The sequence below is a fragment of the Glandiceps talaboti genome, chromosome 12 (assembly GCF_964340395.1).
Source record: "Glandiceps talaboti chromosome 12, keGlaTala1.1, whole genome shotgun sequence".
Lineage (NCBI taxonomy): Eukaryota > Metazoa > Hemichordata > Enteropneusta > Spengelidae > Glandiceps > Glandiceps talaboti.
This window is the reverse complement of record NC_135560.1, coordinates 367,416-386,377: the sequence shown is the minus strand read 5'-3', so window position 1 is coordinate 386,377 and position 18,962 is coordinate 367,416. Positions and strand designations below refer to the sequence as shown.

At 34.3% G+C, this 18,962-nt stretch overlaps 1 protein-coding gene across 1 annotated transcript in view; it reads right to left on the bottom strand.

The window, feature by feature from the left end:
• The window catches only part of LOC144443344 (uncharacterized), a 49,793-nt gene that overhangs the window by 23,960 nt on the left and 6,871 nt on the right, over positions 1-18,962 (bottom strand). The window contains exons 2-5 of the mRNA XM_078132800.1: positions 15,680-15,870; positions 14,785-14,939; positions 12,836-12,979; positions 6,081-6,205 (exon numbers count right to left, since the gene is read on the bottom strand). Coding sequence (XP_077988926.1) covers positions 6,081-6,205; positions 12,836-12,979; positions 14,785-14,939; positions 15,680-15,870 — 615 coding nt within the window. The remainder of the gene's footprint in view (positions 1-6,080; positions 6,206-12,835; positions 12,980-14,784; positions 14,940-15,679; positions 15,871-18,962) is intronic.

The window sequence follows — 18,962 nt, the reverse complement described above, 5'->3', positions numbered from 1 at the left end:
CGATTCTCAAAACTGTCGGATTTTGAATTTCTATCCATATACAAATGATATACAGTATCGAGTCCCTATGTCAACTTGTACTCAAATGTATGTGTACACATTTGGAGATTTTGTGAACCAAGTTGGGTAGATCAAATTCTCAAGGACTGCTGGTATTTTAGGTATTTACAATTTATTCTGGCGATTTTAGAGTTTTAGAATTGCATAACTTTGATACAGATAATTTCAAAAATCATAAAACCTTGTTACAACAGATATCACCAACCCATACATGGATTGTATGCTCCCCGGAGAGTTGAGGAAGACTAAAGGGCCGTTGTGCTGTTCTGATCCGAGCCAGGGGTAATAAATTGTAAAACGCTTAGAACACGGAGTGGGAAAGCGATATATAAGAACCCAACATTATACATGCCAGCAGCAATGATGTTTTTTCCTAATTTTAAATTTTATAAGTCTTAAATGTCTAATTATTAAAAAATCCACATGATATTGTTATTTTGGTTACCATGGAAACCGAGGTTCATTAAATGTCCACTTTTTTTGAATTCAGCATGACAAATTTCCCTTGGTAGTGGAGTCAATGTGCAAATGAAAAGATATTTATCAGATTTATGTTATTTGTGAGATGTATGTGTATATAATGAAAACATAATTTTTCACGTCTACCATATGTTTCCATGGAAACAGCTATCCAATTTTATACAGTTTATGTTACACCAGGTAGCACTAACTCATACATGTCTAACACAAGGACATTTTTTAACTGTATTATCTTTTTTTTCAATGTTTTATGTCAAATTTTGGAAAAATGATTAACATATTATGGTGATTTTGGTTACCATGGCAACAGATGTTCATAAAATGACCCCCATTTTTCAAACTTAGCATAACAAACTACCCCAGGTAGGGTGGTTAATATTGAAATAAACATGATTATTATAAAAATTATGAATTCTATATAATATTATTTAATTATCATCTTTGACATCTCAAGAAAACAAACATGCAGTTTCTTAAAATACACATAGATTTAGCTTATGGTAATTCTGTCTAAGTAGACAAAAAACCACCAATCATCAGAAGTTTAGGGGCAATACCAAAAAAAAACACCTCAGTACATCTTATACATGACTGTAGTCAACCTATCGGACATTCTGTGTAAACTCGTACGCAACAACTTTTTGGAATGATTTTTCACTTGTCTAAGAATCCCTGTTGTTAATTTTGTGAAATACACCACCGTCTGGCTGTTGCTATGGGAATGGTCATCTTGCTAGACATATCTGCGTACATTTTTTGAATGTTCGTTCACTTGTCTATGAATCCCTAATGTTACCTTTATTTTTTTTATTTTTTTTATTTATTTATTCGGAAAACCAACAGGAATGAAATCCCAATTACAGGCTCTGCAGAACATACAAAATACAAACAATAAAAAGTGCATCAAGTACAAAAATAATTATGTACATTAGTTTTAAAATGACTAAACCTGTCAAATATGTCAATACTCGAGTTATATTTGGCAATTTCATTCATAGTGGATAGAGCCCGTGGAATGTAAAACTGCTTAGTATGAACATTAATATCTTTGCAATACATGTGATCATTTGGCTGTTACTATGGGTGTGGTCTTGTTGATAGGCACGTTTACATACATTTTTTGAATGTTTATTCACTTGCCTATTAATCCCTGTTGTTATCTTTGCAATATATGTGATCATTTGGCTGTTGCCATAGGTGTGGTCTTGTTGCTAGGCATATTTGCATACACTTTTTGAATGTTTTGTTAAATATACTGCCATTTGGTTGTTGCTAAAGGCATGGTCATGGTTACTAAGGCCAAATGTGTCAAAGAAAGTCTGCAGAAAAACACTTCTAGAAATATCTCACCAAGTTTCAGCCTCATTGACCAAGTACTTTTTGAGATATAAATTGTTGACCAAAATTCATGTTTGTACACCTAATTGGCATATCACTGATGACATTATATGCTCCATCTATACACCCCATATGTATCCCCATTAAATGTCAGCCCCATCTGCTGAGTAGTTTTAGCCCTAATATGCATAATAATAATAATAATAATAATAATAACAAGTCACTGAGAATGACATAGTCCCCGCTATGATTGGGTTTTAAGGAATTATCACTACTCTGATTACGCAACAACACTTGTGAACCTAAATCAAACAGACTTAGATATGTTGTGTCTGCTTGTTGGACATGGAACATGCCTACAACAATAAAGGATTGGTCGGGTATGGGGTATCATATCACGATGAAAATGGATATGCACATTTATGTCATAGAACACTGTCCTAATACCAACTTTGAATGTGATCTGTTCAAGCATGTCTGAGTTATGGCTTTGGACATGAAAATTCACAAAAAAAATGGCTGCTAGGCAGCCATATTGGATCGTATCATGACAACAATGAATATGCACATATATGCCATAGAACACTGTCCTAATGCCAACTTTGAATGAGATCTGTTCAAGTATGTCTGAGTTATGGCTTTAGACAGTGAAAATTTGCAAACAAAATGGCTGCTAGGCGGCCATATTGGATCATATCATGAAACAAATTGACGTGCATATGTATGCTATTGTACATGTATGTAGCCCCTGTACCAAGTTTGAAAAAAATCGGTCCAGGCATCTCCAAGAAACGGCTGCGGACGGACGGACGGACGGACGGACAGACACATGGACGCACAGACAGACGGAACCCAATCCATAAGTCCCTGTCCCGGACTTCGTCTGGCGGGGACTAATAATAATAATAATAATAACTTTATTCGTCATGTCGATCATGAAATTTTAGTTGCATTGACAGAAAACAAACAAACTACATATCCACACAGCTTACATTAACTTAAATACATAATCCATGAAAAGTAAAGTTAGGATTACAATACATATAAATACATACAGACAGTAGCGGTTACATGTTATTGATGAGATGAATAGATCTTGGAACAAAGCTGTACTTAAATCTGTACGTGCATGTGGTACTCTGAGGCGACGACCACTTGGTAGATATTCATATTCTGTATGTAGTGGATGTGTTGAATCTCTGATAATTTTTGTAGCAGTCTTAAACGATTTGTGTTTATACAATGCAGAGTTATCAGATAGTTCATAGAATTCATTATTAACTAATTTTCTGCATATGTTCCAAGGACGGTTTAGATCATGTTTAAGATAGGTAGGCAGCATATCACAGAATGCAATGTTCGCATAACTGAGGACTGTATAAATAGTTGAATTGTAGAACAAAGAAATGACATTCGAGCTAACATTTAATATCCTCATGGACCTTGCGAAAAACAACCTTTTATTTACTTTTTTGAGCTGATTGTCCACATGTTGTGCAAAGGACAATTTATCATCAACCATACAACCAAGATATCTATATACTGATGTTCTTTCGACTTGCATATTGTTAATTTCAACAGGTTGTTTTTCTGCTTTATTCCGTCGGAAGTCAAAAAGTAATTCTTTTGTTTTTGGCACATTAAGATCAAGGTAGTTATCTTTACACCAGGTGTTGACAAACTCGATACAGTACTCCACATACTCACTGTCATCATCATTTGATATAAATCCGACAACAGCTGTATCATCTGCATATTTTTTAATCATCGCGCCATTAGTGTCCCATGCCAAATCATTTGTGTAAAGTACAAACAGAACTGGTGACAGCACACAGCCCTGTGGTGCACCTGTATTAACTGTTATTATGTCGGATACACCATACTTAGTGCAGACATATTGTGATCTTTCGATGAGGTAATCTAAGATCCATAATTGCAAGTATGCCTGTACATTGAGTGCATTCAGTTTATTAAGCATAAGTTGGGGTTGAATAGTATTGAATGCTGAGGAATAATCGATAAATGTCCTGGCTTTCATCTTACCTCCAAAATAGAACACAACGTGAAGTTATAAATAAAAGGTGTGCCTCAAGGTTCCCTGATTGGGCCACTTTTGTTTATTCTGTTCGTCAATGATATGCCAGACATTGTCAACAGTCATGGGTCATCATTGTGCTCAATGTATGCTGACGATGCCAAAATATATCGCATAGTTAGAACACAAGATGATTGTATTTCTCTTCAAACAGACATTAATAATGTCTACAAATGGTGTAATACATGGAAATTGAAGCTCAATGTGGGGAAGTGTAATGTAATTACATTTAGTAACAAAAAGAAACTGATTACATACAATTACAGTATTGCTGATGGTCCCCTTGTTCGTGTTCATAGTATCAAAGATCTTGGTATTCTACTTTCTTCACAGATGTCTTTCAGCACCCATATTGATAGTATTGTCAGGAAAGCTTTTAGAATGATGGGTTTCCAACATTTCTACATTAGATCTTTATATGTGACCCATGTTAGAAGCCATCTTGAGTACTGCAGTGTAATTTGGTCACCATGGCAAGTAACTCAAATTGATAAAATCGAACATGTACAGCAGAAATTTATAAAAATTTTATGTTTTAAATCAAATGTGCAATATACTTCAACAGATTATGATTCACTATGTGCTAGGTTTAAGCTTCCCCCACTGGTGAGGAGGCGAAAGTTTTTAGATGCTATTTTTGTTTACAAACTGGTCAATTCATGCTATAATTGTCCATCCATTTTGTACAAGGTTTGTTTTAATGTACAGAGCAGACAGCTACGTAATAACCATATCTTTCGCATCAGTGCCTCCAGAGTAAATCTGAGAAAATATTCCCCAATTTTAAGATGTTTAACCACTTGTAATGACGTTTTTAAAGCAAATCCAAACATAGATTTATTTAGTCCTGTTTCCGTCTTTCGGTGTGTGGTTCAGGCTGCGTGTTTTTAATAATTTTTCCTGTTTTGTTGTTTTTATTTCTGTGTTTGCCTTTTTTGTCATGTCACTTCTTTCTGTTATTGCTACCCCTTGTTTTATCTTTTTAGTGCTTGTTTTTCCTTATTTGTTTCTAAAGGTGCCTGTAAATGGGCTTTATGCCCGTTGGTTTACCTGAATAAATAAATAAATAAATAAATAAATAAATAGAACTCTAGCTGTATTCGATGACTTGGCATCTAGATGCTTAGTCACACGGTGTATTAAAAGTTCAAATTGCGTCATCAGTTGAACGTCCAAGTATGTATGCGAATTGTAAAGGATCAAAATTATCTTTTACATGTCCGTAAGCATTCTTACATTCCACGGGCTCTATCCACTATGAATGAAATATTACTGATGGAATCATCATGTCACATGTCATGAACAAATCTTAAATTACACCTTTCATGTAAGTTTTGTAAAGACACTTTATGTGGATATGATACATCTAAATACTCAGGCCACTCCTTATGTACACAGGATGCAAGTTTTGCTTTCAGTTTAGGTATCCCTGCATTATTGATAAAACACCAGGGTGACTGGAAATCAAGTAGTTATATGAATCTGGAAACCAAATGTAAAGTAGTTAAAGCTATGGCTCTAGGAGTAGAAAAATAGTTTATTATGACATGGACTAGTATATCTAGTTTTTTTGTTTTTTCTTGTTTTTTTCCTCAGATCGGTTGGGATATTTGGCATAATTGTTTTTTGTTAACTAAAAATAGAGTGACCTTTACCCCAACCAGTGTGTTGTGTTGTTGTGTAGAATAGATTTATAGGTGTACAATAACAGACACAGGTGTTATTGCAGTTTAAATCCATGTATGAGACTGTGATTATGAATATATGATATGATATGTGTCCCTTGACAGAGGCTGCTGTCACATGGTATATTACATAAATTTATTACTATAACCATAGATCCATTGTGCAGCAAAATCTTTCTATTTATTTCTATGTACAGCATAATTGTTTATTGTCAACTACAAATAAAGTTGACCTTTACCCCCACCAACTGTATTGTGTTGTTGTGTAGAGTAGATTTACAGTAGAAGTTCATAGACTGACCCTCAAATGAACAGTTGACATTATATAATAGTCACACTAATACACTAATAGTCTATTAGTGTGAGACAACAAAACAAATTGAAATCATGAAATAAACATGCAGAAAAAATAATTTTCTTACCATCATATTGAGGGAGTTTAGCAGTTGCCAAAACTCCTTCTCCTTGCATTATGGTGTAATTAAATATGTCAATCACTAGGGCTTCTTTTGATAGATTGTGGTACAGCTCTGTTTTAAAATTAAACCTAATGACACAACAACAAAATGAACAAACAATTATTTTCATATTTCATCTCATTAAAGTGATTTCAGACTAAATCTGTATGTAGATGGTGTACCATGTGAAGTGGTGTTGTAAACCTTTTTCAGCTCATCAGTATGTAAACTCTACTGTCATTGTCTTTCAATTTCACAGCAGAGAATAATGTTTTCAACTGTTGCTCAGAATACTGCAGGGGTTAAAAATTCTTGTCAAAAACACTAGACCAGGACTAGTGGTAACTGTTAATATCCTGTACTCCTGCTTGGAAATCTACAAGTCCTCATTTAGTTTCTTATAAAGTCTGTTTACACACACACACACACACACACACAAAATACATAATGGTACATTATTAACATACATACATACATACATACATACATACAAAATTTGATAAAATAAAGGGGCAGTTTTATTCACATAATTTGCATATCATTAACATATTTGCAGAGTTCAAAATTGAATATAGGGACTGTTAGTAAATGGGGGGGGGGGGGGGGGTAGAAATCAAAAGAATTTCAGTTTGATGTTAACACAATTATCATAACTTATCATTTAAAAGGTCCAGGAATAACACTAGGTGACATAAATTTGAGGTTGTTTAACTCGTTAGTTCCCCAGCAGAATGACAGACTTGGCCTCTCATGCATACATACATATATATGATACAAATTAGGTACCCATGTTAAACCATGCCACTAGCTTAATAACCATTGAGTAGTTTCAAGTTGTTGGATTCGTATTGTAAACTTGTAAATGATTCAGTAATGAATGTTGTTGTTAGATATATTTGCATACATTTTTTAAGGTTTTTGTTCACTTGTGTATGAATTTCTGATTCCTGAATTCCTGTGCAATATACATGATCATTAGCTGTTGCTATGGGCGTGATCCTGTTACTAGGCACATTTGCATACATTTTTAAATGTTTTATTCATTTGTCTTTCAATTCCTGTTATCCTAGCAATATAGTCTTCTTGCTATTCAAATTTACATACTGTTTTTGAATAATTATTCAATTGTCTATTAATCCCTGTTGTTATCTTTGAGACATACATGACCGTTTGGCTGTTGCTATGGGCATGGTCATGGTTGCTAAGGCCCATTGTGTCAAAATATTTTGATGAACATCTGCAGAAAAACACTAGTAGAACATTTCAGTCTCATTGACCAAGTACTTTTTGAGACAAATTTTTGACCAAAATTCACATTTGTACACCTAATTTGCAGATTACTGATGAGATCATTATATGCGTAATATATCTTCATCTATACACCCACAGATGCATCCCTGTTAAATTTCAGCCCAATCTGCTGAGTAGTTTTGGAATCATATGTTTTTGACCAAAAAGACACATTTTAACCCTAAATTGCATATTTCTAAGGGAATCATCATTTCATGAACAAATCTTAATTTACGCACCCCTAAGAATGTTCCCACCAAATTTCATGGCAATCTGCCCAGTACTTTCAGAGTTTTTTCACCAAAAATCCCATTTTTTGACCCAAAACCCACATCTCTGATGCAATCATTTGTAAAAACATTTTTTCCATTTGGCAAGTGTAGAATTGCCATTGATGAGTTTCTGAATACCAATTTTCATCGGTTCTGGTATCAGTGATTTATTGTAGAAGGAGTAGCAATTTTAGGAATTTGTCAGCAGATTTTCTTGAAAGACATGAAATGAAGAATATTTGCGACGAAACTAAGGAAAATATATGCACCTGTTATGACTTTGCCAAAGATATAGATTTATTTGAATAGGTATGACAAAAGAAATTTACATACTAAAACTCATCATACACACTGATTACCCAAGTTATTGACACTTTGACAGTGAAAAGTGTTTTTCACACCACATGCTTAATTTAGTTGTTAGTTCATTTTTATACAAAATTTAGAACATTATTTTTTATTCCTAAGCATTCTTTTGCTACATATTAATTAAACTTAATTACTATGCTTAAAATGTTGAAAAGTTATTAAGTTATTAGTCTGGTGTTCATGGTGACATTCTAACTAGATAGTCTGGTCTTGATAGAATGAGTGTGACATTCTAACTAGATAGTCTGGTCTTGATAGAATAAGTGTGACATTCTAACTAGATAGTCTGGTGTTGATAGAATGAGTGTACTTGACATATTGCAATATTTATCATTCTCAACAAAATATCCTCAACATGCCTCACCTCACGCTTACTCAAAGAAGTCCCGGTATGATCACTGACATGACCAGAGAGAACCTTTTCAGATTTACATGTCAAACGGGGAAAGATACGAAAAACATAATGCAAAGTCTGAAGCCAAATTAAAGTTGTAATTATTTTAATTATTTTTACTTGCCAAATAATTGCATTTTGGAAATGGCAAGACACTTTCATGTCGTTTACATGTAAACTGTCGGCCAATATAAACAAAGTTTGGTCGATTCACACAGTCCGCAGTGAGACTGCTCTTGCATAACTTCAACCGCATGCCTTGGCATGCCTTCCTTACGCGAGTTGTCTTCATTCTGGTTCACCGTCACTCCAAACACCAAACTTTTATAGTGGGTCTGAAGTGCGATTTTAGTGAGTACCATTGCATTGCTGCTTGCTATGGAAAATTGCCCGTTCAAACGAGGTCAGCTTCAGCTGCCAGGTCAAATCAGTCGTTTTCTACCGAAAATTCTTGAACAGACCGTTACACAACGATCCTACTAAATTTACTTGCCACGGTTATTTAAAACACATAAAAATCCACCTTTTTGTGATATTTGTAAACTTCCCGGTTCGTATTGAGGAAATTATGCGCGAAAAACCGGGTCGAAATTTCAGAGCCTCAAGTATGTGTCCCGAATTCGTCGGAAAATCGGTACTCCTAAATGTAATGCCAAAATATATTTTGCTGGCACGAAAGAAGAGATGTCAGTTGAGGTTTAGGCGTTTACAGTATTTAAAATGGTGGACTCTAGTGAAAGTTACGGCGAGTTGAAAATACCCAAAAATAAGGCCCGTGAGCAGCCATTCAAAGCGATCTGAAGGATCAGGATAGATCAGATGCACACGATGCATGCAAATGAGGGTGTTGCGGATAGGCTGACTATGTAGAAGGGTGCAGAATTTGGATTTGAAGTTTACAACCCTGTTTCGAACAAACACATGTCATTTGGGCGCACAATGCATAGAATTATGACTGTAGCACATATTACATTGCTTGTTTGATGTCAATATGACAATAGTGTCTTTTGAAAAGTGGCAGTTTACTTAAAGTCTTGTGGACTGATTTCCAATATGGCGTCGGCCATAATGCTAATTAACATATTATTTTTTCTTCAAATTACAAAAAAAATTCATCAAAAATAGAAAAGAAGATGCGCTGACTTGAAATTAACAAATCTGAGTAAGCTACCCTCTACGCATCAACACACCAGATATCAAAGCAATCTGACAAGTAGTAATTGAGGAGATGATGAAAATATCATTTTTGAAGAAAAAAAATCATAAAAAATTGAAAATGGCACAGATCAATTTGGCATGAACAAATCTGAATAGCCCCCCAGGGAACATGCACACCAAATATCGAAGTATTCTGACTGTTACTTTTGGAGAAGATGATGAAAATAAAAAAAGTTGACGGACACCTATGATTCACTTATACTCTATACTCTATACAAACCTATACCTATACCTAAAGCTACGCTTTCAGCTTTCGCTGACAGCGGAGCTAATTATGAACCTTTGCATGTACACTCTAAGTTGTATACACACACACACTTTGCCATGCCTATATAGCTCAACTGAATCTTAGAAGTTCAGTTGTGCTAAAAATCTCCTTTTGCAAATTAATTTTCTGCACTGTAAAAAGAAAGTTTTGTTATAGAAATGTTAATTTCTTTTCCTGTGAAAGAAAAGTTTTATCCTTGTATTAAATATTTTGCTCTCAAAAATCAATTATTTATTCCACAAATTTATTGTTCCTGTGTCACCTGTGGGCCATTGTTTAAATCACATCCAAAACAGATCATTTACGCCTGTCAGTGGTGTCACTTACTTATATTAATCATATGGCTAAGATATTTTCTGTCATTTTAGAACCAAAACAGAGTAGTTATTCTTTGAGAATAAGTATATATTTTATGCTTCCATTCATATTTATCAGTCCAGTGTCAAAAATTGACATGACAACATACTTCACATACACACAAACATTGTCTAGCTTCCCGACTGGCAGTAATATGAACTCATGATATAATTTTAAAAGGGTTTTCACAGCAATTTACACTGGAGTGATGAAATCACTGGAGTAACGAAATGGCAATCGTTCACAAACAGACAAACACAATAGTTAACTCGCTGTGCATGGAAAGTCTGCACGTATGAAGAATAGTTGGAGCTGCGGGAATAATCAATTTATCACTCGATCCCAACACAGCTTTCACTACTTATAAATACTCATAAATGAACAATCTTTTAAGGCAAAATACAAAACAAAAGTGTTTGTTTCCGATAACATGATTATAGAAAATGGGATAGATGGTTTAGAATACAGTGACCCTGAGAGATAAGATACTTATTGGTCACCATGCTTTGCAATCAGTGAGAGTTTGGTGAGGTGTAAAAGTAAATGAAGACCTTTGTAAGTTAAGTAGATGAACACGTTATGCAGACTGTACCCTGTCATCTAAAATGACCTAGTTTCTCTCTCTGGAGTATGATTTCATAAAAGTGACTACAGATAAGGGAAAGGCATGAAGCCTGAAGGTTGACATGGAAATATCAGTAAAGTCATACCATTTTGCCTTATTCCAAACATGAAAAAAAGGTCTGAAGCTTAAACTAGGGTCGGTCGTGTTATCGGAGACTCACTGGTTTTATAAATTTAGCCATTGAAATAAAAGCTGTAAATGTAAATACCATGTATTAGCAAGTTATTTGTTTGTTGCATGGTGTGCACTGAAAGTGCTAGTGATGTCACACTTTTAATACTACTAATTGTGATAATACATGTACACATGCAATCAGCATGAATTTTACATGTAATATGGACACACTAATGTAATGATCTGAAAAAAGGTGATGCTGACACACACAACAACAACAACAATTTGCACATGGAACCAAAATATGACTCAGATTGACCATGTTGTAAGACATGTATTTTTCTATTGGGTATCACACTTCCCAAACAGTTATTTAAAAAAAATAAACTTGCTATGATTTGGACTAGACTGAGAATTCATGTAGGGTTATATATGAGTTGGTACAGACTCAGATTATGTATGTATTGCATGCAAACGTTGCTTATTGTTTATGTATATTTTCACCTCATATTTCACACATTCACATACAAGAAATCATAACTGAAACATTTAGATCCAATTTTACATGTAGCAAATATTTATGTATTTCTATTGAAATGTTTCTCGTCCCTTCTCCAATTATCGAAAAGGACAACTTTAATATGTAAATATCGCATGGCCACTTCCCAAATTATTCAGTGGAGGTCACTATAGGGTCATTCGGTCATGGTACACAAAAATATATTGTTGAAATTTGCTAGTTTGGAGAACAAAATTTTCATGGTAAATCAAAAGAACATTTAAAAACTAACTTATGGGGTAGAAATATCGGACCCACTTGATAATCTAATAATTGAAAAACATCTGATAATGAAATGGTGTCATTCTCATGTGAGGCAATGTATGACATGTACGGCATCCCACTGTCGGCGCTGAACAAACTGCATAGTTGCTGATCTATGTATAAATGTAGTCAAATTTCTCATTCAACACTGTCATTGTGATACACACTTCTTAAAATCAATGAAAAAATAGCCTGACATGCACAAATTTACAGAAATCTTGAACAATTTGGCTTAAGAAATGTTTATTGATACAATGTGACAATTCACTATTTGCACCCAATTCCATAAGGGAACGATCTCGACGATCAGATAAAGAAGGCGAACAAAAACCAGGTATTTTTACATACTAATTCATCTACTATACATCCCTCGCCAATTTGATCGTTATAAATTGGGCATATGGGCGCATGTGCACATACAAGGTTCCACATTGATTAGATTTCTCTAGTGTCTATGGCAATGAACAGCCGTGTTACAAGGACAAAATGGTTAATACTTGAGTGTTAGCATTACACAATATAATCTGGTTAAACAGCAACCTATGTGATAATAGAATTTAATGAATGCCATAAAATACTTAAATTCTTGTAACTATTGAAAGTGATTAATATGTGTAAAAACAGTCCTTATGCTAATAATAGTAGTTTAAAACAGTTTCAAGCAGAGTTCTCTCAGGTTTTAAATGGCTATATCAGTGTTTGAAATATGCAAAGCAAATGATCAGTGCATACCAGAATTAACAAACATGTGTACATGGCACATGCGAATTTGGATCTGTTAACTCTGCTCTAAGTATTTTGTGCATAGTGAAAGCAAATGATTCATTAAGTGCAGAACAGATCAAATACGTAGCATGTACAGAGTAGTCTAAGACTGTGGATTGTGAATTAGGTAGAATTGGAGAATGATGTTAATCATTTATCAGTAATGGGGTAGAACTCGTATAATCTGTCAAGTTACAAAGTCATTTATTGTCATGGCAACTTACCATTGTGCCTGCCATCCTAAGAATTCAAATGATGGGTACAACAGCCATCCAATTTCTGCCAACTTGCCTTTTCCATCTATTCCAAAGTAAAAGTTATCTGACGGTGTGGTTTGGAATGTAGCTGTGACTTTACCTATGGTTAGCCTGTAAGTGTAATCACAAAATGGAATAGCTGTCATCAAAACAAAATAGAAATACTGCTAGTCCTATAGGGCATTAGTCAGTCTCAGACCAGTAGAAATATTGCTAGTCCTATAGGGCATTTGTCAGTCTCAGACCAGTAGAAATATTACTAGTCCTATAGGGCATTGGACAGTTTCAGACCAGTAGATATACTGCTAGTCCTATAGGGCATTAGTCAGTCTCAGACCAGTAGAAATACTGCTAGTCCTATAGGGCATTTGTCAGTGTCAGACCAGTAGAAATATTACTAGTCCTATAGGGCACTGGACAGTCTCAGACCAGTAGAAATACTGCTAGTCCTATAGGGCATTAGTCAGTCTCAGACCAGTAGAAATACCACTAGTCCTATAGGGCATTAGTCAGTGTTAGACCAGTAGAAATACTACTAGTCCCATAGGGCATTGGTCAGTCTCAGACCAGTAGAAATACCACTAGTCCTATAGGGCATTAGTCACTGTTAGACCAGTAGAAATACTGCTAGTCCTATAGGGCATTAGTCAGTCTCAGACCAGTAGAAATATTGCTAGTCCTATAGGGCATTAGTCACTGTTAGACCAGTATAAATATTACTAGTCCTATAGGGCATTAGTCAGTCTCAGACCAGTAGAAATATTGCTAGTCCTATAGGGCATTGGACAGTCTCAGACCAGTAGAAATACCACTAGTCGTATAGGGCATTCGTCAGTCTCAGACCAGTAGAAATACTACTAGTCCTATAGGGCATTGGTCAGTGTCAGCTCAGTAGAAATACCACTAGTCCTACAGGGCATTGGTCAGTGTCAGACCAGTAGAAATACCACTAGTCCTACAGGGCATTGGTCAGTCTCAGACGAGTAGAAATACTACTAGTCCTATAGGGCATTGGTCAGTGTCAGACCAGTAGAAATACTACTAGTCCTACAGGGCATTGGTCAGTCTCAGACCAGTAGCAATACTGCTAGTCCTATAAGGCATTGGTCACTGTCAGACCAGTAGAAATACTGCTAGTCCTATAGGGCGTTAGTCAGTCTCAGACCAGTAGAAATATTGCTAGTCCTATACGGCATTGGTCACTGTCAGACCAGTAGAAATACTGCTAGTCCTATAGGGCTTTAGTCAGTCTCAGACCAGTAGAAATACTGCTAGTCCTATAGTGCATTGGTCAGTGTCAGACCAGTAGAAATACTACTAGTCCTACAGGGCATTGGTCAGTCTCAGACCAGTAGAAATATTGCTAGTCCTATAGGGCATTAGTCAGTCTCAGACCAGTAGAAATATTGCTTGTACTATAAGGCATTGGTCACTGTCAGACCAGTAGAAATACTGCTAGTCCTATAGGGCTTTAGTCAGTCTCAGACCAGTAGAAATACTACTAGTCCTATAGGGCATTAGTCAGTCTTAGACCAGTAGAAATAATACTAGTCCTATAGGGCATTAGTCAGTCTCAGACCAGTAGAAATACTACTAGTCCTATAGGGCATTAATCAGTCTTAGACCAGTAGACAAAACTACTAGTTCTATAGGGCATTGGTCAGTCTCAGACCAGTAGAAATACCACTAGTCCTACAGGGCATTGGTCGGTCTCAGACCAGTAGAAATACTACTAGTCCTATAGGACATTGGTCAGTGTCAGACCAGTAGAAATACTACTAGTCCTATAGGGCATTGGTCAGTGACAGACAAGTAGAAATATACTACTATTTTTGGTCAGTCATTAGAATTACTAGTTCTTTGTTGCTTTCTATACTTATCCATATACTTCTGAAGATGAGCTTTTCAATACATACTGATAGAGAATAGCAGCTGCATATGGAATCATTGTGGCTGGTATTTGAAGAATGTTACGACATTCATCACCATGGCAATTCATATCTTGTACATATCCTCCTGGATTTGCATACACAATTACACCAAGTGCACCTGATTTCTGCATATTGGACACCTGCAAATATAATATGCAGTGTGCCTTAATTGTGTGTGTAGTATTCAATCAAAATACATCAATTGACCATTTCTTGTTACTGTCAACATCTATCATGACTGCCAATGTCCATCACATGACTGCCAATGTCTATCACATGACTCAGTGTCTATCAGGACTGCCAATGTCCATCACATAACTGTCAATGTCTATCACATGGTTGTCATGACTATCACAGGACAGTATTTCCACATTTGGCCCACTTGCCCACCATCCCATCCATCCATATACCAATTTGCCAAACCAATCAAGCAATCCATCTACCCACCAATCAAATGACTCACGTGCCCACCAACCCATCCATCCATCCTTCCACTCATTAATTAATTAATTAAGTCATTCATTCATTCATTCATTCATTCATTTAGCAAGCTATTCCATCCACCCACCAATCAATTGACTCAGTTGCCCATCAACCAATCAATCCATCCATCCATCTACCCATCAATTGCCATAGTTGTCACACCAACCCATTCATTCATTCAGCCACCTACTTTATGCTTCATTTTCCACCCATTCTTCAATCCACTAACTTGCCCACCCAACAACCCATCCATCCATCCATCCATCCATCAATCAATCCACTCTCCCCCTCACTCACCCATCAATCCACTGACCCACTAACCCAGCCATCTACCAACCAATCCATCCGTCCACCATTCAAACCATTATTCCACTGACATTCTATATTTTTGTCTTACCCTTGAAAAGTAACTACATTCACCATCATTTGAAATGAATGCAATTTTACCCTTGGTGTCTTCCCTTGATTGGCATCCATTCCCTGCACTGACAATTTGTGTTGGCTTTTCACCAAACACAGATACAGGTGATGGCAACCAATCATAGCGTGCGTCCAGTCTTTTCATGACAACTGGAGTGGCTTTAGATTCTATAAAAGGTAAACAATAATTTTTATCACCAGTAAAAGGAGGTTATGAAACATTTGAAATGGCAATGTCTGTCTAGGTGTCTGTCTGTCTGTTTATGTCATCATTTTCTCTAAAATAGCTGAGTCATTTATTCAAATCAAACTTGGTACATACATATCTTCCTTGTGAGAAAAGAAAGAACTGATCTCATATAATGAGATGTATATATTGATAATAAGAAAGTGTATGTTTTCTATAAGTGAAGTGTGAAGTAATACATAATATTTAAGAAAGTGTACATTTTCTATAAGTAAAGTGTGAAGTAATACATAATATTTAAGAAAGTGTTTGTTTTCTATAAGTAAAGTGTGAAGTAATACATAATAAGAAAGTGTACATTTTCTATAAGTAAAGTGTGAAGTAATACATAATATTTAAGAAAGTGTATGTTTTCTATAAGTGAAGTGTGAAGTAATACATAATAAGAAAGTGTATGTTTTCTATAAGTAAAGTGTGAAGTAATACATAATAAGAAAGTGTATGTTTTCTATAAGTAAAGTGTGAAGTAATACATAATAAGAAAGTGTATATTTTCTATAAGTAAAGTGTGAAGTAATACATAATATTTAAGAAAGTGTATGTTTTCTATAAGTGAAGTGTGAAGTAATACATAATATTTAAGAAAGTGTATGTTTTCTATAAGTAAAGTGTGAAGTAATACATAATAAGAAAGTGTATGTTTTCTATAAGTGAAGTGTGAAGTAATACATAATAAGAAAGTGTTTGTTTTCTATAAGTGAAGTGTGAAGTAATACATAATATTTAAGAGAGTGTATATTTTCTATAAGTAATGTGTGAAGTAATACATAATAAGAAAGTGTATGTTTTCTATAAGTAAAGTGTGAAGTAATACATAATATTTAAGAAAGTGTATGTTTTCTATAAGTAAAGTGTGAAGTAATACATAATATTTAAGAAAGTGTTTGTTTTCTATAAGTGAAGTGTGAAGTAATACATAATATTTAAGAAAGTGTATATTTTCTATAAGTAAAGTGTGAAGTAATACATAATAAGAAAGTGTATGTTTTCTATAAGTAAAGTGTGAAGTAATACATAATAAGAAAGTGTATATTTTCTATAAGTAAAGTGTGAAGTAATACATAATAAGAAAGTGTATGTTTTCTATAAGTAAAGTGTGAAGTAATACATAATAAGAAAGTGTATATTTTCTATAAGTAAAGTGTGAAGTAATACATAATAAGAAAGTGTATGTTTTCTATAAGTAAAGTGTGAAGTAATACATAATAAGAAAGTGTATATTTTCTATAAGTAAAGTGTGAAGTAATACATAATAAGAAAGTGTATGTTTTCTATAAGTAAAGTGTGAAGTAATACATAATAAGAAAGTGTATGTTTTCTATAAGTAAAGTGTGAAGTAATACATAATATTTAAGAAAGTGTATGTTTTCTATAAGTGAAGTGTGAAGTAATACATATTTAAGAAAGTGTACATTTTCTATAAGTAAAGTGTGAAGTAATACATAATATTTAAGAAAGTGTTTGTTTTCTATAAGTAAAGTGTGAAGTAATACATAATAAGAAAGTGTACATTTTCTATAAGTAAAGTGTGAAGTAATACATAATATTTAAGAAAGTGTATGTTTTCTATAAGTGAAGTGTGAAGTAATACATAATATTTAAGAAAGTGTATGTTTTCTATAAGTAAAGTGTGAAGTAATACATAATAAGAAAGTGTACATTTTCTATAAGTAAAGTGTGAAGTAATACATAATATTTAAGAAAGTGTATGTTTTCTATAAGTGAAGTGTGAAGTAATACATAATAAGAAAGTGTATGTTTTCTATAAGTAAAGTGTGAAGTAATACATAATAAGAAAGTGTATGTTTTCTATAAGTAAAGTGTGAAGTAATACATAATAAGAAAGTGTATGTTTTCTATAAGTAATGTGTGAAATAATACAAATACAAAAAACAACAAGTCATGTTCCCGGAAGCATAGAAATGCTAGGGATGAAATTAAGGACTATGTAAAATACATTTTCTTAGTTCCGTAAGAATTTTTGCCTTGACATTTTGTTTTTGAATGGGCCATGATAAAGAATTCCACTGCTTGTTGCTGAATATTTGGAATTATATTGGGTGACACATCAGCTGAACGCGTTTGATACACTTGAATTGGATGGTCAAAATACTTTTGTATATTGTGGATATAAAAAACAACCAGATTTACACTGAATGCCTTCCCTTCCATAAGGGCAAAGTCTTAGATTTTTGTTCCTACACACAATATTTGAAGTATGTACCAAATTGAATTGAATTTGAAGAGTGCATATTTAAGATATAGACTAACTACTGAAAATTGTTAATTATGCAAATGAGTCATTAAAATTTCAAAGCTACATTACCAAGCTTTCCCGAACATGTGTGATTAGTTATGTTTGAAATATGTACCAAATAATATTGAAATTGAAATATGCATTCTTAAGATATGGCCTAATTACTGAAAGTAGTGTCAATAGCATAGTAGCACAACTGTACAGTTTTTAAAAATGTTTATCCACATGCTCCATGCTAGGTATAGGTGTTCATTTGCTGAATAATTATCCAGCTGCTTATCCAGCCCAGTTGTTATCTTTGCAATATATGTGCTCTTTGGGCTGTTGTTATTTGCGAGGTATATATTCATACATTTTTTGAATGTTTTATTCATTTATCTATTAATCCCTGTTGTTATCTTTGCAATACACATGATCATTCCGTTATTGATATAGGCATGGTCTTGTTGCTACGTATATTTACATAGATTTTTTGAATGTTTACTCATTTGCCTATTAATCCCTGTTGTTATATTTGCATATATATGATCATTTGGCTGCTGCTATGGGCGTGGTCTTGTTGCTAGGCAAATTTCCATTTATTATTTGACTGTTTATTCACTTGTCTATTAATCCCTGTTGTTATCTTTGTAAAAGACACTTCCATTTGGCTGCTGCTGCTTCATATTTTCATGGTGCTAGGGATATTTGCATAATATTTTTTGAATGTTTACTAAAGTTACCTACCAAATGATGTTGTTATTTTAGCAAAATATA